Here is a 19,459-nt window from a genome sequence, read left to right as displayed (position 1 = left end):
TTTGGGTGAGAAAAGCATGGCACTGTAACAATATGCTATGAAGTTGCTCTCATTAAATCCTACATATTTAAGTCTGACACTTTTCCTTGTTTAACAAGGAAGCTATTCTTCAGCTGTTAACTTAAGGCACAAAGCACTAGAAAGCCAGTTTGAAGACTTGGAAGGGCCTTTTCAATAGCTGTGCAAGAGATCCCAAACAGCGCTTTACCACTGTGAGTTACCAGGACCTGCTTAAAGAGACAAAAAAAAAAAAAAAAAAGAAAAGGGAAAAATGAAACAAAATGCTCGAGAGCTGCGGGAGCAGAGATAAGCATCACAGAGAACTTGGAAAGGAGCTCTTCCTCTCTGAGCAACCAAAAACTAGTCATCTCAAATTTCTGAATCAAAGCCAGGAACTGGGGATACCCAAAGAGATCACATTTTCTCCCAGCAGGCTGTTCTCCACCGCAATAATGAGAAGCCATTGAAAAAACATTATCTTCCACATTAACGCTACACCAGTGGAAAAAGATGGTCCCTCACCACTGACAATGCAAATCATGAGTCTAACACTGTCGGACAGATGGAAACGTGGCTATGAGACAGACAAGTAACATGGCTGGTTTTCTGGATGGGACACTGAGCCATGACTCACTCATCTGGGTTTGATTCTTGACTTTGACCCCTGGCTACTGTCCCATCTCCTCTTCCTCCCTTCACTTTCTTAAAAAAGAAAAAAGATACTTCATTTCTTCTGCTGTGTCTCATCTATTTAGAATGCCAAATCTTTGTGAAAAAAAGTCATTGTTAACTACAGAGCTCATGCATCATGGTGCTGCCTTCTCGGCTGGAGCCCACAGAAACTACATGAAGGCAAAAGAGATCAGTGAAAGGAAATCCAAGGGTGAATTTCTGTATTGTGCCAGGTAGCACCATCTTCCCTTTAGCAGCAGGGCTGATTATCCAGCTACTAGAAAAAAAAAACTGCTCCGGAAAGAGAAACGAGTTAGCAACAGAGCTAGTTTTAGACAACAGTATCTTACTTTAAAGATATATTCGCACCACTGAACTATCTAGCTCTTCTTACAAAAATCAGATTCTTTGACAGCACTCTCTCCAAATTAAGATTACACTATGTCTGATACTTGAATGTTTGGCAAAGGGTATCCCACGTTTTCTTTTCTGTACTGAGCCGCTCTGTGCGGAGACTTGCAATTCCCACAAGAGTCAATCATCCAGCACTGCACGCAGTTGAAGTATTTACCAGCCACTTAACCAGTCATCTGGAGTGACGCCTACGTGAAGGGTGGGTGAGAGATTCTTGCCACGGGAACAATAATTTCAGTGTTTTCCAAGATTTTGTTTATCTTTAGAAATCCAGCCCAAGTAGCTCTAACCTGATCCTGTTGAAAGCCATGGTAGTTTTGACATTTGCTTTTGTTTTAGAAAGAACTGGACCCATCTTATCACCCAAGGAAAACATCACAATGAAGATTATGACATTGGTAGCCCTGAACTTTGAGATCAGACAGAAAAATCATCAAGACTGCAAACTCAGAGACAATCAGATATCACTGGATGCCATGCTGGCCTAAAAATAATCCACTGGACTGGAAACAGATCTGTTCCTTCCAAGATCTTATTATGGCTTCTCATTATATCCAAAGGATAGAGAGCATGAATGATTTAACTGGAGAATGATGGGCAGTCACTGTTAACGAACATTAAGGAAGAAATTAGCTGATTTTCTCAATGATTCTCTCTCAAGACTGCAAGATATTGTGGGGTCCTCCCAGTTTTAAAGATACATTTTAAGACTAAATGTGGCCAGTTTGAGCTAACTGACCATTGGCAATGCCATTCGCAGTGCAGGAGGTCTGTAAGGCTGCCACAGCACTGGATAAGAGATAAAGATTTCTCTTGGGAAAAGTTTCTAGCTCTGTTCTGAGCACAGGCCTTAGGAAATCAAATTGCAAAGCAATAAGGAACATTATCAAATACCTAGAGGGAAGACTCAGACTACAGCTTCTCAGAAAGATCAGGCATCTCACAGGCACTGCAAAAGCAGACTTCTCTGCCTCTCCACTAGCTGGAAAAAGAGCACCTGCCAGCCCAGAACCCTTTGCACAACCGCCAGCATCAGTGAAATCACAGCGTCTCAGCACTGCTCCTCCTCAAGCCTGAGCAGGTGGTGAAGAAGGGGTCACCAGCACCCACCTCCAGGATCTGGCTACTCAAGAAAGTACCAGCTGCCCTGCTAGACTGCTCAGACTTCTTGCAGTCCTAACCTGAAGACAAAAGGCATGGGAAACAGGAAAAAAAGAAAAAAGAAAAAAAAAAAGGCAGACAAGCTTCATACCTGATCGGGATCATCCCTATCATGATGAGAGGGAAGATCATCTTCATGTAGGGCAACGGTGACATGCCGAAGCCACAGAGGATGAGGAGCTGCAGGACCTGCAAGCCTGTGAAATAGTGGATCTTCCTCTGGGGCACTCTGCGAATGTAATGTGTCGGAGGATAAGCAGTCTGGGAAGAGAATAATTCCATGTTAGACACGCAACGACCTGCACTTGCGACTGTAAAACGTGGTTACAGGCTTTTGAACACACGGGTTTTAAGGAAGACATCAATTTACACAGAATGCATCGACATCAGAGTCCTTACCATGTTCAGTAGCTAAATGCAGGATTTGTAGGGTTAAAACAAGTGCTTTATACCACAGCATTGGCAACAACACACAGAAGATGACTGGGCACTAGAAAGCTGGAGAAAAGGCAGACCACACAGCTAAGATTGCCTTTGGGAGCATCTAGAGTGCAATAAAATGTCTTGGTAAGTACAGTAATGAGATTCCCCTGAGTCGGATTATCAGGGCTCTGCAGCAATATGTGAAGTGCCCGTGGGGGTGTGCGAGGGGTGATGGTAAGCAGATGCATTCAGGTGGTGTTACTGCTGGATGGTTTCTCCACCTGAAACCCAGCTCCTCCTTATTTTGTAGCCTTCTGTCCTCTGGTGATCAGACTCCATGTGTGCCCCTGGTGGTCCCATTTCTTTCTTGATTGAACCCCAGTAGGGGAAAAAACCAGGAGATGAGACTGGGGAGGTGCAGGAGACTGTACAAGACTGCAGTGATTTTCCCAACTCATAACAGCTATTCATTTTTAAGAAAGAAGGGGAAAAAAGTGACATTAATAGGCTAAATATCACTCGTGGTTTCCTTTGACAGTTACTTGCTCATGTCTGAGCACAGGCTTTGACTCACTGTCTATACATCAATGAAGAGTATGAGCGTCTGTCTGCTGGCACCGAAACAGACTCGATGGATTTCAGATTGTACCATGACTCATTAAAATGTTTCCAGAAAAGGGAGATCTCCATATTTGAGAATACTTTTTAATTTTCCAAACCATAGCTTGGAAAATTCCACACAATTTGCACTAAAACCAGAAGATTTCACATGCATCAGTAACTATTCCATCCTCATTCAAAAATTGACATGACAAATGTTATCTTTAGTCAGATTTCACAGTTTTAACCTCTGAGATGTAGCATTAGAGATCACAACAAATTAGCAGAAACGCGGAGCCAAATGTTGGGCTTAAGCCCTTCACTCATTACATAAAAGAAGGTGAGTTGGAGACTCACGATTGCTCCCAGGTACCACCTACATTGCAAACTAACATTTTCTTAGCACTTGTAATAGAGATGCTTTCACATCTTCCAGATTTGTTTTCACCCCACATCAGAAGGGTTTCAGTAATGCAAGTTAATTTCCTTTTGAGTTTAAAATCTTATCTTGTGGTATTTCACACATGTCAAAATGAAAGTGTAAAATAAAGCTTCAGAACAGGTAATTTTTTGCTACGTTGGGGAAATAAAGATCACCACCTACTGACATCATGTGTGTGCTTTTTAATATTTTTTTTAATTATTATTTTTAAAATGCATGTACTCTGCAGCTGACATAACATCACAGTGGAGATTTTAAAACTTACTCTACATTCAGTGAGCAAGCTTATGCAATTGTGTTTTTAATAACGTTATTATTTTAATATATTTTTGATTTGTCCTCTACACACTTTAGGGGGTGTCTTCACTGGTAGCAGCTATCCCAACACCATTCGTGCACTTGTTTTTTGCCTTCTGGAGATAAGGGCTCCAGAGCAACTCCTATCAGACTGAAAAGAGAAGGATTACATCCAAGACATTGCTCTGAACAAGAAAGCTCAATTGATTTTGTGGCAGGAAAATGCAGAAAGCAATTTATCCAGAATTTGAAAGACAGATGAGATGCAGCGCCGTTCTATGAACAATTCACCCACCACTTTTTTTTAACCCAACAATAACCATGCCACTTCTGTTTGACACTGTATTATTCTCCCGCTCCTTTGTCCGCTTTAACGGAGACTTGTCAGTGGCAGCCAGGCTAAACTAGAGACATCAACTTTCACTCCCACTCTGCAGAAAAAGGTGAAAGGAATATGCAGGCTGGAGCTGGAAATCAACCTCCTGAGAACATGTCGCCGTTCCCAACACCGGCATCTTTCCACGTTAGCTCCTGGCACAGTTTGGTGCTAAGGTTATAAATACAATTTCCTTCTCTGTTCCGCCAGGCTGGTGCCCCAGTCTGCGTACCTGTTCTTTGAGCAGGAGAGCCACCCTTTCAAAGAGCTGGTTCCCATCAATGGAGGTCAACGCGATGTAGAGGAAGAGGCCATAAAGGACTGGCTTCGGGATCCACTGGAGAGGGAAAGGAAGGAGCAGGAGCGAGAGACCAACCAAGAAGTTTGCCACTAGACTTGTCAGCCGGGTCTCCTTCACGCTCACAATCCTGAAAGCAAGAAAACAGGGATTAGGGGAGTAGGATAATATCCCAGCATCCATGTAAGCTTATCGCTGGGGCTCACTACTCTGCGTAGGGGCAGGACACGTGCCACTCAGGAAAGGGAAACTCATCTCCACTGCACTGAGATCAGCACTTCTGGCCCCGTGGTAACACTGAGAAGGCAGAGCTCTGCTGGATCTGGGCCAAGCACTTAATCCACAGCTCAAACAGAGCAGCTGGAAAAACGCCAAATTCCCCTTCTGTGAAGCTCCACGGATCCCATCCTGAACTAAATTGCCCTCTAAACTAATTCTGTTTAGTACATTGCAAAAAAGCCAGGCAAGAATCCTCCTCCTGGGCAGTAATCTTTTCCTCGATTTGCCCAATGCATATACAACTGGCTTCTATCCAGAAGAAAACTCATTGACTTCTACAGGAACTAATGAACCTCTCGTAAAAAAAAAAAAAAAAAGTCTGCACTCTTGACTGCAAGTCAGCTTTTTTTGACGTATATGAGAATCTCCTTGTTTATATGGAAGAGGATGCTGAGAGCACTACGCAAGGAGCTAAAAATTTAATTCTGCTGTGGATAATAGCAGTTGCACTGCAAATGGCCTATGACCATGCAAAACATGTAATTAATTAATGCAAATTTTCCAGAGCTGACAGACCACAAATTGATTTTTTTTTTTTATTGGGGGGAGTGGGTGGGGAGGGGAAGGCTGACATGAAAGCATGCAGCAACTTTCAGAGCCTACTTGGGAGCTGAGGGGAGGTGGCTTTGTTTTCTTTTCACTTTAACTAAACCTGAAAGCATCTCCTAGTTTCAAAAAGATTACCAGAAACGGGAGAAAAATCTCACCTTTCAAGAGTACTTATAAATAGAGAAAAGGAGGATTCTTAACATAAGTTTTTGAGAAGACAAATCCATCAATTCAGTGGATAAGCTAGTGAGTAAATCCCTGTTTATCAGGAGAAATTCTTGTTCATAGACTGTTTTGGTGTCATCTAGTGGCCTCATTCTCTTGATGCGAGACCTCATATTCTGAATTAACCCTATACACAAAATACTCTGAGGATTAACACAAGAGCCAGCCACAAGATCTATCAAAGCACATTTCCTTCTTTTACATATGCACTGCTGGGACTTCATAATCCCTTCTGTCCTTAATAAGATTGTTTCCAAGTGAATTCCTTCAATATTAAGTTTTTGAGAATCTTCCTTATAAGTAAGGTCAGGCTGAACTTCAAATCTGCTTATACATTCAAAAGCATAATGAAGCTGTGGGGATGAAGGAGCCTTCCACACTTGTATTTAGAGAGAAAGAGTAGCAGCCTAAGGCTTGCTCAGGATCTGGATAACATGGCAGAATTAACACAAGTGCTCAGAAGACCTAACAAGAGGTATCAGAGACAGTACACAAGGTCCTGAGGACAACGTTTGAATTCCTCAGTGAGTAGTGGGACGGGTTGTACATATTGCCCAGGATTACCAAGAGACAAGACACAGGAGGTGTTAACCTCTAAGTAACCTCCCCTGGCTAGATTTAAACAGCAGGAATAACAACTTTCCTCCTTCCAAACACATTTTGTTCAAATCCTCTTGCAAGTCTCCTAGGTCAAAAGATCCCTGAGAGAGAGTAGAACACTTTACTCGTACCTTCAGACTGCTCTTGCCAGCTCTGGAAGAACTGGGACATCACCTAGGTGGGCAGAGTTTGGCATCCTTTCACTGCCTCCAGGTCTGGATCACCACAGAACTGAAGTCTTCAAGATGAACAGAGCCAAGCAGCTTAAAGCGCAACTGCAAGTGCTAATTCAGAGTAATTTGACAGTCTGATAAGGAGCAGTCAAACTACTTCAGAGCTACCAGAACCACTACAAACCTCTTGAGTGATGCAGTAAAGCAGGAATGAAAGGATGCACTAACTGATTTAGCCTCATCCATAGCAAGAGTTTGCTCCCTGGCTTCATCATCAGGCAAACTACAGAGGAAGCATTTCTGCTACTTCAGGCAAAGATCTAACCCAGTCGGGGGATGTCCGTGACCTGCAAGCATCAGTCCGAGCACATACAAGTCTGCTAGGTTCCTTGCAAGCAAAGTCATGCCAATCAAAGAGCTCAAGATCAAAATTAGATCTGAAGACACTACATTTCAATCAGATGCAAGTCTACAAGTACAGAACAGCTCAGAGTAGCAGCCCTTTGGTAATGGATTTTTGAAGTTCGTGAAATTTTCTGCTTCTCATCTCTTGGGGATGCAGCAATCACAGCACTGAAGAGTGTTTGATCACATACAAGTACTGCAACTACTACTGCCAGCTCCTGCTAATGCCACTTAGTTTAGAATTTCTTATCAGAACAGTTAAAATTGCTTATAGTTCACCAAACAGGAGATTTTTAAAGCTGAAGTTTCCAGCCTCAAATTGACCTTCCGCCAATTCTAGCACCTTTCTCATTTCCAGGGCAAGGACATCATGAACAGTCACATTAAAACCAACAAAAACCCTGTAATTTGCACATGTTCAGAATCTTGTTTGGCCCTTGAGGAAACAGCTCCAGAAAGTCTGTGCTGCAATGAAAATGAAATAATTAATGGAGATTAAAGAGCATGATCCAGGCTCATTTCCCTAGAATCCTTTAGATACAGCTAGCACGGGATTAGCCATACCCGACCTCCTCCATATGGAAAGTGAGAGCCCATTTTTGCAGATTGCCACATAAAACTCCAGTGGTTACTCTACAGGGGAGAAGAAAATTTTACTTTCATCGTGACAGATCTTTATTCTTGTTTATATCATCATATGCACTGAGAGCTTTGATTCGAGCGCAGGAAAGGAACCTGCTAAGGGACCCAGTGCTGAAAGAGCTCCTGATTTTCTAATTGAGCTTCAGTACATTTCTTTTTCAGCAGAGCTGGCTAAGAGAGAGAAAAAGAAGATGACAACATTGCTCAGAGCCTCCTGTTTATAGCTCAATGCTTTGCAGAGAACAAAAAGCTTCAGTCTCAAAGGGAGTTCAGATAACTAGGAAATCCTCATTCCCTGTTTCACTCTCAATATCCAACTCACAGCACTCGTTTACGTACCGATTTGCTTCCAGCAGAGGAAGAGCTGCGCCGAAAGGGAACACACTTAGTGAGATGAGGGCATCGCTCAGCCCTTTCAGGATAATCACTGGAGCTGTATCTAGCTTAGCATGGCCAAAGCAGGCTCTCCAATGCTCTTTTTGGGCAGCTGGGTGAAGGAGCAGAGGACAAGGGCAGAAGGTAGTCCTTAACTCTAGCAGGGGACTTGACTTTGTCAAGGAGAAGCCAGAATGCACAATCAAGACACTGGGTGGCAAAACATGAAAAAATTAACAACAGAAGATGCAGGAGGGAGGCCTGGCACATGGGGTTTGAAGCGTAAATTCTGCCTCTTGCAAAGAAATGGAGAGCAGAAGTATCCCAGAGCAGACCATGGACACCGGGAGCAAAACCCTACAGACCTCAAATCAAAGCGCCCTTCTTTGAAATCGGGTTTAGCATTTATTCAAGACAGATGTAGCTGTGGGAACCACTAACACCAAGACACACTAATGGGAGTACGAGCCCAAGGGACTGATCCCCCAGGAAAGGTCTGCAAAAGCATTGTAGCGAGCAGCAGGACTCAGCAATTTCTAGATGTGGAAGGTGAAATCTGTCCATCATTGACCTAAAAAGCAGCTGTGCCAGCTGGCACCAAGACCGGCGTGAAGGCAAGATTGAAATTAAGACAAACCCACTCCATCCCCCCAAATAAATGGCCACTTAGCCTCACTTTTGATAGGCAGCAACTCTGAAAATGAAAACCAAGACAGGATAATTAAAACTAATGGTATGTGAGTGGAAATTACCACTTCTGAGGTAAAAGCATTCAACTGTAACACACTAAGATTAAACAGACCAGATAATCTCTATTCTGGAGCAGATTTCATAAGAAATTAGGTTTTTAAATATTTTTTTTTTTTAATAGGTCTCTGATGTGTTGGACAACTCGGAACAGCAAAAAAGCCAGTGTTAAATAGGAAGCTGTGACCCGAGCATGGCTTCAAAGTTGCTTTTGCTTAGAAACAAGATAATCGAATAAGCATCTCGCCTTCCCGAAACGTGACAGAAGATGCTATGGGAGCTCTGAAATAATGCTGCATTTTTCCTACCCTTCGTAATAACCACCAGATAGGTTTCAGGCGATGAATCAGACTGGCTTTTTCCTGGTGAAGACATCTGGAAAGATCTGGCCAAAGCACCTCCTCAGTTTCCACAAAGATAAACCTGAAAATGTCTTGGCTGACTCTTCCAGAGAAGAATTTGCACCAGAGTGGGTGGAATTCCTGCATGTTGCTGCCAGCCATTGACAAAAGCATAAATCTGTGGCTGTCCTAAAACAAGCACTTTGGTGAAGAGGGATGAAGCCAGACCACAGGCCATGCTGGCTGAGGTGGCTTCATTTGGTGCATCTCCCCTCCACCTTCATATCTTGCAGGTCTTCAAGACGACAGCTAACTCCCCAACCACATAACCCCCGGTACCTGAAGGATTAGGCAACCACAAATGAAACCAAAGAGATCCATGACAGCTCCACGGCGCCTACTTACGTCTCATAGATGTGTCCATTTTCAACCCTCTCCTCGACATAGGCCAGGGCACGGACGTGCATTGGGGAGTGAGGGAAGGCAGCATGGATCCACGGGAGGCCGAAGACCGACAGCCCCGTGTTAATCAGCGCAACGAGCAGGAGATCCCAGTGATAAGCGGTTCCCTTCACCAACCTGAAACGAGGTTTTTGTTGACAGTAGTTACAGTCAGTGCAAACTAAGAGGCAGCTCTTGCTGAACCTGAGCTTGAATGCTGAACACCGAAGTGCACTCTCATGCAGAGAGCGATTTCACGCTCCTCCCGCTTTACAGTGTGCGTTACGTGAACATGAAATGTAATGAAACTTGATAGTTTGCTCCCAAAGCAGTCATCTCCCAGAAAGAACAACACTGAGCAGAAAGGCAACCCACTAAAATAACAGCCCATGAAAATTTCATCAGCGTTTTGCCACTACATTTATTGCAGAGTCCCCTAGAAATGTACATATATCTGCTAGCAGAGTCCGTGTGGGAGTGGTTAGAAACCTGGGTGTAGGTTGACACACTACTAACACTGATGTTTCCCACCCGTCTTGTTTTCAACCCTGACCTCCCTCCTTCCCCGTGAGCAGAACATGTGCTCAGTATGCTGCAGTAATTCCTTAATTATGTAATTGCTACTGCACGATAAGAAAACGGGACATGAATTCATTAAGCTTCAGCTCCTCCTTAGTAGTCAAACGAGGAAATATGCTCCTAACTTTGGTGAATACAGGACAGCCTTCCCATTTTGTTAGGGGAGGGGGGAAGGTGGCAGCCTTCACCAAGGAAACTGGCCACTTCACATTCACTTTACAAGGACTACACAGAGAGCACCTGCTAACACTGAACTCCCATCTAGTTTAACCTTGCCATTTTTAGCAAGGTCTGCCCCTTTCCTGAATACACCCATCTGGTACCAACTGCTCGGATACCATGAGTAAAGTTTAGAAAAAGGATTGGGGAAGGATTCAGCTCTCAGACTTTGATACGTAACTTAAAGGACTATACCTGTGTTTCTGCCTGGGTGTCAGAGCAGGTAGTTGTTGTTACCCTGACACAACGCAAGGGATCAGATGAACTGCTCTCCAGGCACCATCAACTAGAAAGGGATCACCATTATGGTGTCTTAATGCCACTCAAGCAAGCTCTGTTCAATACTAAAACAGAGATCTGGAGCCATTTGAGATGCTCTAGGACATGAGGCACATAGAGTTTGTAGACATGACCCGGCACATGAAGATCTATGCTTAACATCTATCTCAAAGAGCAGCAGATACCATTGTTTGGGCAACAGAAATCTTGGGTGGGGTTTAGTTTTGGAACAAAGCCTTGTCTCACTGGAAGTGCTCACCTCCACTGACTGAGGCAGCCACAGGGTGACTAGGTCAGGTAGATGTCTATGCCTCTGAAGCTGAAGGTGCCAGCAGGAAGGGTGGGATTGTAGACACGCTTCCTGTGGTGGCTCACACTTTGAAAGCACAGCCCCTGCTCACGTGCTGCTTTCTCAGAGCAAAGGCATCTCCAGCATCCCCAAGGTTATCGTATGATTGTCCTCTCTGCCCCTTTCTGAGGGCTTTCTATGTAAAAAGACCACACAGCTAACTTCAGCACCATTTCAGTCCCCCTGGGACACTGGTCTCAGCAGTCTTGCAGCACTGTGGGTGCTATACACCTGCTTTGATCAATGGATGGGCTCCACTGAGCTTCTCTAGTTCAACACACATATAAAGATCTAGATGCTTTAATCCAAGGTTATCTTTGCACCACCCAACCAGCCCAGTAGTCCTTGGACTGTCCCAGAAGCTTGCTGTGATTATTCTTTACCAAAGCACATCAGTGTACTGTCAGGCAAGCATTATCTTTTCCCCATTTGTGGGGTTTTTTTCCTCTACAAGAGGCAATCATTACATTTGGTAAGACACCCAACAGCATGTTCTCCATTTGGCTGGTATAATTATTCTGTGATGGCACCACAGACAGAAGGTGTCAAGTCCTAGTTTTTCCATCTCTAAAAACTCATGCCAGGATACCTGATCAGCATAAGCTCAGCCCTGTAACAAGGCATTATGAAAAACACTCTGAAGTACTCCAAAGAATATTTAACATTCCTTAAAGACACCCTAGTGGAAAACACCAAAAGTTTAGAAGAAACTCATATTAGGAAAGAGATGACCCAGTTACATTACAGATTTATGCAACACTTAAAGGGATATAATAAAACAGGGAAAATCAACTGGTCAAAGAAAACCAAATTAGCGTAACTGAATTTGAGCTTGTCTTCTCTCCCCTAATTCAGTGTCACTCCAGCTACAGCATGGAGAATGCTAATGTATGTTATGCAAGGAGAGAACCCTCCCACGCATCACATTAGCAAAAAATCCTCTGAGACACAGTGGTTTCCCTGGAAAAAGTCATACACGTTCATTCTTGATATCGTATCTGATTACAGTTGGCACAAAAACATCAGATGGAATATTTTAATAGTGCAACATCTCAAGTTTGCACATAAATCAGACCTATCAGACATACTGTTTCACTTCCACCTTTTCAGTTGGAGACTAACAGCTTCAACATTTCTTTTCTGCTGCTTAGCTGCAGCGTATCATGCTACGACATTTATGCAGGTCATGGACTTTTCATTTTCAAAAAACTCTCCGTACTGCAAGAGCAGTGCAAGTGTCCACATGCATCAGACACTCCCCTAAGTATGTGGAGGTACATTCACAGACTCAAACCATATAAAATAGCTACATAACATTCACAAGGGGGCAAAGAAGACATAGGCTGAGGAGATTTCACTAATCCTTTGTGGTTTTGACTCACTGCCACAATATTATATTTTGGGGACAGTGAGGAGTTAAGCAGTAGAGTTACTTCCATCTATGACAACAGAAGTTCTGAAGAACATGTCCTGAATATCTTTTCTGATACTCAGACAAGTTTTGGACAAACAGCGCTAGGAAGAGACTAGAGGACGTCCATCCACAGAGGAAGAGGAGTACCAAAAGCATTACCTGTTCTCTGGGGCGTTTGTGAGTGATGCCACGATGTTCTGCTCTATGAAGAAGAGCATTGACAGGAGGAACCCCAGCCCCATGGCGCTCATCACTGACCCAATGGAGAGGGACTGGACCGGGGCCAGCACGAACAAGCTCTCAGATGGGTTGTAATTAAATTTGGACACTGGAAGGAGGAGAAGAATGGTATTAGGAGGCATCTTCTTGTCCAACCATCCACATGCATTCAAATAATGTTCCACCCACACCACAGACTATTGGAACCAATGCAGCAAACCAGGCATGATGCTCTGGCATGTGGGAGCCAGAAGGCCATAGAAGATGGGCTCATCTGGCTGTTCCAGTTTATTTTTTTCCTCCATCCTCTTAGAACTTGGCTGCCATCCTGATTTGACAGATTACTGCTAGTTCTAGCGAGGCATTACATACATCTGAGCAAAACAAGAGGGAAACTTGTTTTCCATAGATGCAAGGCATTTTTAGATTAGAAAAATCTTATTTCTAACTAGCAGCATAGTCCTTGTGGTCAGTTAATCAACTGACAGAGGCAGTTTGAAACTTCCTCATATCCAACAATCTGTGCAAGACGTTTTAGTATAAAATGCCCCTACCTTCCTGCCATTGGAAGAAATCCATGACTAGGGATAAATCACACATGGCCACACATCATTTTACAATCCAACTGGATGGAATGGCCATCACATTAAAAAAAAAAAAGAGCCATTTCTTATTTGTTTCCATACATTTCCTCACATCACCCATTCACGTCACCACAGGACAATGCAATTCCTGTCCCCATTATCGCTTCCTGATATGGAAAAGCTGATCTATTTGGCCAATGAATGGCGTCTCATTTTTAGATTTCCTTGTGTAACTTAGAACTGCCCAGATGCTCTGCATCATTTCACCTAAATTAGGAAAACGTAAAGTGGAGACAAAGAGGACAGACTGGGATCATCAACTCTACGTCTGTACGACTGGCAACAACCCTTCCTGCCTGCTAATTACTGTGCCCTTTGTTCTTTGCCAGAACTTGTTGATCCTCCTTATTGTAAGAGATATATACTTTAAATTACATGGAAATGAAAGACACGCACTGGAATAACTCGTCTAGAGACAGAAACTTCACTTGGCCTCATTTGATTAGGGTTTTGAATGTATTAGACCTAATATTGAGGAAATCTGAGCTCTTGGGGTGGTGGGAAGTACATGCATTTTTTGTGAGATTCTATGGAAGAAATTTGCTAATTTTTAGCTTAACCTTCCTAGAATTTAATTTCTCTTTTTTACACACCCCAGTACTCCAGAGAATAAAAATATAACTTACTTTCAATTTCCTTGAAGATATAGGAACCCACAACAGAGAAAGTCAGAACTGAAATCGGTAAGGCACAGTCGGACAGAATTTCACGTACTCTCGCATGCAAATATGGGCTGCAATTTAAAGACAAAAAAAATTTCCATCAACACCACACTGTAGGGACAATCGCTCAATCCAGATAGCATTAATGCTTTAACAAGTGAAAATTCAGTCCAATCTTGCAATTCTAAAGAGATACTTGGAGTGAAGAATTGGTCTTTAATTCAGCCTTAAATCCTCTGGAATCTACAGCCTTTGAAGGTTGATGAATGCATAAGCAAAACCCATAAAGAAACAAGAAACTAAGATTCAAGCTAGAAAAAAACCCTCCAAGCTCCAATTGTGTCTCATTTCCACTTTAGTTCAATCGCTTACTCAAGCATTTCAAATGAAGAGTTTTAAGGGCAATGGGAGTAAAACCCAAATTAGAGCTGGGCATTTGACTCCCAAGAGCACGCTGAAGGTATATTCCCAGTAGACCTTCCAGGACCATCAGGGATTTTTGCCCACCAAAACTGTTCAATGCCTATTTGGGGGGAGTTACAGGAGTACCAACATGAAATACATGGTTCACCCAAAGCTTTCTAAAAAGTCACTTGCGACGCCAAACCAAATACGGAAGGGCATCGTCCAGGGACTGAACATTTTGTTCTGCTGCTAACATTTTCCAGGTGGCCAGCCAAGTTCATCTCTGGCTTTGGCTTCCACCACCACTAATGGAAGAGTTCCACCTGATTTTTCTGGGTTACAAAATTAAGATCTAAACCATTAGCGATTCCTCACAGGTAATATGAAAATAATCAGTAGTCTGAGTTCTAAGGCTGAAGTAACTCACCTTTTCTTAAACTGATAGAGCGTATGACCAAGCCAAAGGGTACCCAACATCAACATGAGACTAAGGACGGCAGTTTCACGTCCATAGTGCACATCATGCGTGCCTGTTTGATTCTCTAGGGACATGGATCTGCTCACTGATGAATTCATCAAGAAGGTGGTATTGATGCCGAGGCTTGGAATAGCATCAGTTCGTGCTTTTTCCAAGTAACTGTCTCCTGTGCGCCCATGGTAGTAATATTTCTTAAAAACTGTACAAACAACCAACAGGCAAGCATTAGGATAGGTTTGTGACAATCAAAGCAAGTAAAATAAAGTGATTCTTTCTTGCTTGATCATGCAGTATTAACGTTATGCTTCACCAGGTTTATAGCTCTACCCCTCAAACCAGTGAAAAGAAATCAGGAGAGCTGCTTCTCTTAAGAAGCCAGTGCTTTAAAAATTGATTTTTCACTTTAACAGGTAAAAGTTAAATTGATCTAAACAACAGTTTGAACTGTAAAGATTTCCAAAGCTAATTATTTATGCAATTCCTAGCACTGGAATCACTGCTCTTAAAAAACTCCATATATGTATATAGACACCTAATTTCATCAGCCAGGTAAACAAATTCTGTTAGGATTTCTGAAAAAATTAAGAGCAGGCAGGCTGCACAGATCCTTAAGTCGACTACAAGATGTACAGTAATTACTTTTCCTCCAAGGTTGGTCCAGATTTTAACGGTAAGTGTTGATGATGATGATGCAAAACCTGGCAGAACATTTAAATTTACACTGCAAATTGAAACAGAGTTACAGAGCACCTGAAGCAAATGTGGACAAATGAAACGCCCAATAATGCCTCCGGAACGGTCCATAAATGTGTCAGATTAGCTCAGAGGCATTTGTGTAAGTAATTAACCGTTGTAAATACACTCTTGCTCTCGAGCATTTAGACAGCTGTGTTCCCATTTCTATGGCATTGGCTGGCTCCAAGTATATAGAAGTGGTTTGGGGATGATTTCACCTCTTTGGCCTGAGGGGTCACAAGGAGCAAGGAAAACCAGCAGATGGGAGTTGGGCTTTGCAGCCTTGGTACTCCCATGTTTTGTGATCGGATGGCAGCAGGCAGCAGCTGCTCTCCCCATGGAAGATACAGGAGGATGGAAACCACCATGTCAGAGCTTTGCAGTCCCTCTACCTTTCCTCACTTTAGTGAAAATATCTCTTCAAGCCTTGCATAAGGAAACTCAAAACTTTAGGTCAGGATCATCCTCTTTAGGCAAAAATACAGTCTGAAACTCAGGCTATAATGGTCCTCACATTTCCCCCCACACCCAGATAATAATCAAGTTTCTGAAAAGCTCAAGCACCTCAGCTTTTTTATCTGCAGCAGGTACAGGGAAAGCAGGCAAAAAACAAACGGTAATTCTAAATATCCGAAAACAAGCCAAGCAAACTTCAAACATTATCGCAAAGCACAAATGGTATTTGCAACCCCCTTGAATTTGGCCAAAGCACAGTTTGTGTTCCTGCTGGTTTGGAGCTCACCCCAGAGTATGATGCCCCGTGTTTAGCCATGCTGCTGTTTTACCAGCAGTAATAATCTTTCTTGTACCACCTTTATATTTTAAAAGGAGTCCAGGCATTTGACAAGTGGATGGGGTCAATAGGGCATGTAGATCACTAGAAAAAAGACCAGTTGCTTCACATTCAATACTTCTGTATATAAATTTAAAGATCATAGAAGGTTTAGTTCAAGACTTAACCTTTCAATTTGCTCTTAGTAGCAGCCAGAAATGAAGAGATCATTGGGGGAACCTCTCCTGTGCTTTAAGAGCGCAGCAAGGAGCAATCTCATTACAGCCTCTGTTAGCACTGCGTATTTCTGCATCACCTGCTACGGAAAAGGCTCTGCTATCATTTCCTCCCTCCATCCTCGCAGCTGTGTCCAGCCCAGGCAGGACACCCATGCCTGCTTTGCAAACAGGTAAACTGAGGCACAGAGGACTGCTGTGACCTACACACCAGCACAGAACAGGTTGTTGGAGGATTTGCCGTTTCTGGCTCTCAACATTAAAGGACATTTTGTCAGAAATTATGATGGCAGTATTTCCTGGGAAGCAGCAGCTGGCCAGGGCTAAAACCCTGTTCACCATCTCAGCTTGCCCTAAGCATTACTAAGTCCTAGTAAGTCCTAGAGACAGATAAAATTACTGAGCATATTATAAACTGACAGCATGCACAACCCAGCAGCTATGCAGAATGCATTTGCATGCCTCCGTATTTAGATTTGGACCTGAACGAGTAAGAAACAAGGTGGGGTCTTTGGCTTTTCTCAGTTTCCCACGTGGCTACGCTGCAATAATACATTTAGGGCTGTGCACATCCTTGATGCCCTGTGTTCGGCCTGACTCCATCTATGTACACTACCTCTCAGGCTGCAATTCAATTTACAGCCACCTCAAAACCGGGTAGGATTGCTCCACTCAATCCTGGATATAGGGAAGAAACTTGACTTTACTCTTGTATTTTAGTTAAAGCGATGAGAAGGTGCCAAGACAGCTAGTGGAGAGCTCTGTCCTGCACCACGGGCTTGCTAAAGAGTATTTAGTTCCTGCAGATTTATAATTTGCTTTTAATAACCGAGCTAAACAAATCTTGTTGACTACATTCAGAGAGCAAAGCAGGTGGTGCCCTCGCTGAAACAGAGCCATTCTCAAACCTAGTGCGCTCTCAAGTTCCCTCCAACAACATCAACTCGCTTTGTTTGCTCCAGCCGGTTCACTGCTGTTTCCTGCAGAGTGCAGATGTCAAGATCAAACACACACAGCTTCGGTGGCTGGGCCACACGGCAAAAACAAAGTGTCACCAGGAGAGCGTGAACGCACATGGCTCGATTCCTCTGTACAGTATTGCATCCCTCCCCCCTTCTTTCCTGCACACGTATGAGTACCTTGCGAAAAATCTATGAACAGACCGAGGAAAACATTTCTGAGCAAGATCAGCATGTCCCGGGGCATGCAGGAAGCCCAAAGTCACTGTCAGCTGGCTCACCATTCCCAGGACACATTTAACAGCATGGAGAAGATGCCAGCTTTCTCTTCCTACTTAACTGCTCAACCGAAGTTTTGAGCAGGAGGATGAGATGGCAGCAGCAACCATCACCTCCAGCTACAAAATACGAGTTGGGAAAGAAAGATGAGCATGTGGCTGTGAGCTGCACACTAGTGTCATGTGTTTAAACATAAGCACTGAGAGGGTTAAGGATAAAGCCTTTGCCTGCCAGCATCGGTGCCCTTCTGCATCTGGGAACGTGGCTGGACCTGGAGTCCCATCTGTGGATGCACTGAACACTCCGATGCGCAGCTGAACCCAACGTGAGCTGGCAAATGAGCCGAGCTTTGGTTTGATTTTGTTACCCATGTTCCTACGAACTGAGCTCTTCCCAGGTACAAGGGAGAACTGCACTAATAACGCTAATTAAGTTCCAGGATCCTCTCCTGTCCCCGCTGCAATACTCAGAGATATTTCTTGCATATTCCTAAAAGTTTGGCGGCCGAGATCAATGGATTTTTGTACCTTTAACCTGCACCCCACGCCCCTGCTAGGGGAAATCAGCTCTCTACTACAGAAGCACTGTGAACATTTGCATTTGCTGATTTTAATAGAGCAGTTGAATGTTCCATTGAGGAGCACCCTAGTGCCACAAAGAGACTGTGTCATGCCTCCAGACTAAGGCACTAACAACACACGTTAAGCAAAGCTCACAGCTACATAGAGAGCAAGGAGCAAGTACATTATCCCTGAACAGCTTCTCCTTCACTAAGCTTTACCTAAGCAGGATATTTGAAAGATGCAAGTGTTCTGCAGAAGAAAAAAACACCTTTGTGATTGCACAAAGCATATGCCCAAGGAGTGAAATTAAGGATTCCCAATGAAGCGAGGAAGCATCTTGCTTCAAATTGCTTGGCAGTGTCAAACCTGATCTTTGAAGGTGTACTCCTTGCATGCAAGATACCATAATGAGCCAAGCCTGAGAATCTTGAAAAGAAGGGATGTGCTCAGTGTGCTCAGGTATGTCCTGAAGGATTTCAAAGGATAGCCCAACCTTAGGGCTGTTGGACAATAGGTCATGAAAAACAAAGAACGGACAGCTGGCCAACTCATCGCTGGGATGAACAGAAAGGTTACCATTCACATAGCATTTCTGCTAACATTTCACCTTCACAAATACCTCCAGCCAATCCCAATCAGAAGAAAGAGAGACGCTGTAGAAATTTGTTAAACCCTACAGCTACTCATGGATGCTCACCTAGAACTGAACCCAGAAGTGGGGAGCAAGTAGCTGGACAGGGCTGAATAGCTTTGGGAGCATGCTGGAAAGCACTGCAGTCCTTATGCTGCCACTGAAGGATCTCAGAGCTCATGTAAGTATGGGCAGTCACAACCCACCTCCCAACTCCCTTTTTTTTTTTTTTTTAATAACATGGCAAGGAAAGAGGTCTAGATGCACTGCATTTAAAGTTGGACTTCTTTTTTTACCAGGACCAAAGAGACTTGTATCAGGGCAAGATTTTCACAGCAAGATTAATATGGTTTCTCCATTTAAGACACTAATTCTATTTCAGCTAACTCAAATCTGAGCTGATAGAAATTCTGCATATCCAGATAAACTGCTGACACAGGGCTGCTTCCATCTCCAACACTCAATTTTTTTCCTGAAGACCCTGAATGAACATAGAACAAGCAAACATCATGCATATTTGCAGCCTTGTGTTTCGCTCTGACAAGGAAGCAAAGCAGAGATGTGCACTGAAAAAAA

At 43.4% G+C, this 19,459-nt stretch overlaps 1 protein-coding gene across 2 annotated transcripts in view; it reads right to left on the bottom strand.

The window, feature by feature from the left end:
- Positions 1-19,459, bottom strand: part of SLC4A11 (solute carrier family 4 member 11) — a 93,796-nt gene that overhangs the window by 5,149 nt on the left and 69,188 nt on the right. For both annotated transcript variants that reach the window (XM_074904264.1, XM_074904265.1), the window contains 6 exons: positions 14,658-14,907; positions 13,790-13,896; positions 12,460-12,628; positions 9,425-9,598; positions 4,618-4,813; positions 2,339-2,508 (listed from right to left, as the gene is read on the bottom strand). In XM_074904264.1, the coding sequence (XP_074760365.1) occupies positions 2,339-2,508; positions 4,618-4,813; positions 9,425-9,598; positions 12,460-12,628; positions 13,790-13,896; positions 14,658-14,907 (1,066 nt within the window). The remainder of the gene's footprint in view (positions 1-2,338; positions 2,509-4,617; positions 4,814-9,424; positions 9,599-12,459; positions 12,629-13,789; positions 13,897-14,657; positions 14,908-19,459) is intronic.

Source organism: Athene noctua, chromosome 4 (assembly GCF_965140245.1).
Source record: "Athene noctua chromosome 4, bAthNoc1.hap1.1, whole genome shotgun sequence".
Taxonomy (NCBI): domain Eukaryota; kingdom Metazoa; phylum Chordata; class Aves; order Strigiformes; family Strigidae; genus Athene; species Athene noctua.
This window is presented reverse-complemented; position numbering and strand designations above follow the sequence as displayed.